At 54.2% G+C, this 3,116-nt stretch overlaps 1 protein-coding gene across 1 annotated transcript; it reads left to right on the forward strand.

Moving 5' to 3' along the window:
* Positions 1-717: 717 nt before the first annotated feature.
* LOC104910171 (uncharacterized) lies at positions 718-2,546 on the forward strand. Its single transcript, XM_085219921.1, has 5 exons — positions 718-827; positions 1,013-1,366; positions 1,583-1,696; positions 1,848-1,966; positions 2,116-2,546. Exons 2-5 carry the CDS (start codon positions 1,089-1,091, stop codon positions 2,544-2,546), a joined length of 942 nt encoding a protein of 313 aa, XP_085076047.1. The 5' UTR covers positions 718-827; positions 1,013-1,088.
* Positions 2,547-3,116: the final 570 nt, after the last annotated feature.

The following is a 3,116-nucleotide window of genomic DNA, read 5'->3' on the forward strand; positions in this document are numbered from 1 at the left end:
CAGGACTGGGCTGTGGCTGCCTGCTAGGAGCACTGTGCCTGCAATACTCCCTTCCCCTCCACAGCCTCCAGAGCTGCCCCTCAGCAAGCAGGGCAGGCACAGAGCAGGCCCCTGGGGAAAGCCCTCTGGGGACACATGGTCCTGCCAGCTGCTCACTGCATTTGTTCTCTCCTCTCCAGCATGCATGCTGTGTGGGCAGATAGATGTTGACCCAAGCATCTGTGGGCCCAAACATGTGGACTTTGGGATCTGCGTCCATGCGTTCTGTGCGGTGAGTTCCTCTAGGACTTTTTCCACCTCCCTTTAAGCAATGGCTCCTTCATTTCTGTCCTAACAAGATCTTACTCTTTTCTCTTGTACAGATGTTTTCCACCAGTCTCCTTCAAAAAGGAAGAATATTGAACAGAATCGTAGTGCTGCGCCCTGAAGACATCAGATACACAATCCAGCAGGCAGAACAGAAGGTGAGACTGTAGCAAGGAGGTTTGCGACTGGAGAGATTTGGTGAGTTTAGCGTGCTCCCAAGAAAGGAACATCAGCCTTTCCAACCAGCTCCAGGAGAAAATCCTGCTCTGGCAGAAGAGTCTTGTCCACAAGATGGCTACGCAGTGTGACCTAGCTATGCCCACATCCTGTACTCTGCCCAGAGCTGTGGGGCCAGCCCACAGCTGGCCACTGATGGGGCTGCTCTGCTCTTTCCAGCACTGTTTCATTTGTGGCAAGAGAGGGGCTTCCATCACCTGCGCAGAAACAGGCTGTGAACGCAGCTTCCATCTCCCCTGCACCGTGGAGGGCGAATGTGTCAGTCAGCACTTTGAAAAGTACAGGTAAGGGCTATGAGGCTTGGCCTGTTAGCCGCCAACCCCCTGCTGTCAGCACTAGCTGAGGAAGTGAGGAATCTACCATGATACCTCCCAGCAGCCTGACACAGCCAAGGCCTGGAGCTCCTTCCTATTCCTCTGCCCTCCTCACAGTTCTTCTCATCTTGCCCATCCCTTCCATCTTCCCCTAGTTCCTTCTGCCAAGAGCACAGCCCTCAGCAGGCAGTAGAGGCAACTCCAGAGCAAGACACCACTTGCATTATCTGCATGGATCCTGTGGGAGACAAAAAGTCCTACAGCACCATGGTGTGTCCAGCCTGCAAACATGCATGGTTCCACCGGGCTTGCATTCAGGTAGGAGCCCTCCTCTCACCCTGCAGGTGTGGCAGCATTCAGCAGCACCAAGCCCTGCTCATACTGCTTGTGTTTCTGCTGCAGGGACAGGCAACGTGCACAGGTATTAAGTGCTTCCAGTGCCCCCACTGCAGAAACAAGGACAAATTTAAATCAGAAATGTTCATCATGGGAATCCAAATCCCAGACAGGTTGGTGTCCTGCTGGCTCTCAAGACATGAGGGCAAAAGACCTATGCCTGCCCAGAGACTTCCCCAACAGGCCCAGCCTTTTGCTGCCTGTGAGCTTTGGTCTCATCTTCATGGAGGAGCTGGAAATGGAGTCAGGGTAGAGAAGCAGGGATACCTTGGGTCATCTTTAGTCCAGGAGCAGTGGGGACTCATCATTTTCCCTCCTTTCACTGACAGAAGACCAGTGTGGGAGGACAATGATGCTTATGCATTGCTGGGAAACAGGCACAGGCGCTGCGATGTCAGTGAATGCCTTTACCAACGAGGCAGGGAGCAGGCAGAAGAAGAAGGGTGAGTTGGCTCAGCAGCCCTCTGGGGCTCTGCCTGGGATCTCAGTCTCATCATAGGCTGGGGGAGCAAGGACTGAGCACCAGAGATGCGTCAGGCACTCCCTGGCTTGGCTCACTTTGTCCTCACATCCACAATGTGTTTATCTACCCAGGCCCTGGCAGCTGCTTCTGTGCAGCTCCTGTGCTGCAGAAGGCACCCACCGGCAGTGCTCCTACTTGAGCAACCTCACAGACAGCTGGGAGTGCAACACCTGTGCCAGCGTGAGCAATGGTAAGAGACAGATAGCCACACACCACTGGGCTGGGGCCAGGCAAGGTTTGGCAGCCTTGCCAAAACCTCTCTCACCAAAGAGACGTGTGAGCCTCTCCCACAGCAGAGCTGAAGGTCTGTCCTTCTGACCTTCCTGCCTCCCCTTGCAGCCTCCGGTGCCAACTTGGATCTTACTGATGACAGCACTGCTAGCGAGCAGGGACTGGGGCCATTGTATGGCTCTATGGCACCTGAGAGCAGCACCTCCAGCCAGGCAGCACTGGGGCCAGCTCACAGTTTCAGGGTGCCTGAGAGCAGCAGCCAGTCGAGACAGACCAGGATGGAGCAGAGAACAATCCAGTCTCATTTACATCAGGATAAAGATGTCTATAACCAGCTCCACGGATGTCATGGGGACAGCCATGCAGCAGCCCTAGGGAATACTGCTGAGAGATGGACCTTAATATCTGCCAGCCATAGGGCATCAGGATCCTCAAGAGATTCCCCAGAAGCTGGCAGCCACAGGTCCAGACAGGGAGGGTGTGTACGGACCCGAAGCCGCTCCCCATTACAATCTCAGGCCCCAGATTCCCAGAGCTGACCCCGAAGATGCTGTGGGACCAGCCACGGACCAGTCATAGGTGCTGGCAGCTACACCCAGAGCTACATCAGCCAAGGACCACCAGAGTCACCAAGGCATTCCCCAGCAGCTGCTTAAAGAAGTGGTTCAGGAAGCAAGGGTGAGCCAAGACACAAAGCCTCTCCCCTGTTGACTGTAGAGCTGCAGAGTCCCAGTCTCAGCCCCAAACACACCATGGGAACCAGTCCAGGAGGAGACCGCCGAAGCCTTTCCTGGGTACAATGCTAGGCTGAAAATCCTCACAGCTGGTCCTAGAGATACCAGATGAACAGCCATGTGCTGGTTCTACATGCAACATGCTCCAGTTCACAGAGGACATTGCAATAAAATTTGGAACTTCTATACACATTTGTTAGTTTTCTTCTCTGCCTTTCCTGAGGTGGGCAGCATTAAGGGCTGGAAGCACAGAGTTATCTTCTCTCCAACACCTAACCCGTACCTTCCTTCCCATGGCCCAGTCAAGGCAGAGCTGGGTTCCAGCCCCAACTCTGTTCATGGTAGAATTGCAACTGAGAGTTGCAATTTTCTAGA

The sequence above is a fragment of the Meleagris gallopavo genome, chromosome 3 (genome assembly GCF_905368555.1).
Source record: "Meleagris gallopavo chromosome 3, MGAL_WU_HG_1.1, whole genome shotgun sequence".
NCBI lineage: Eukaryota > Metazoa > Chordata > Aves > Galliformes > Phasianidae > Meleagris > Meleagris gallopavo.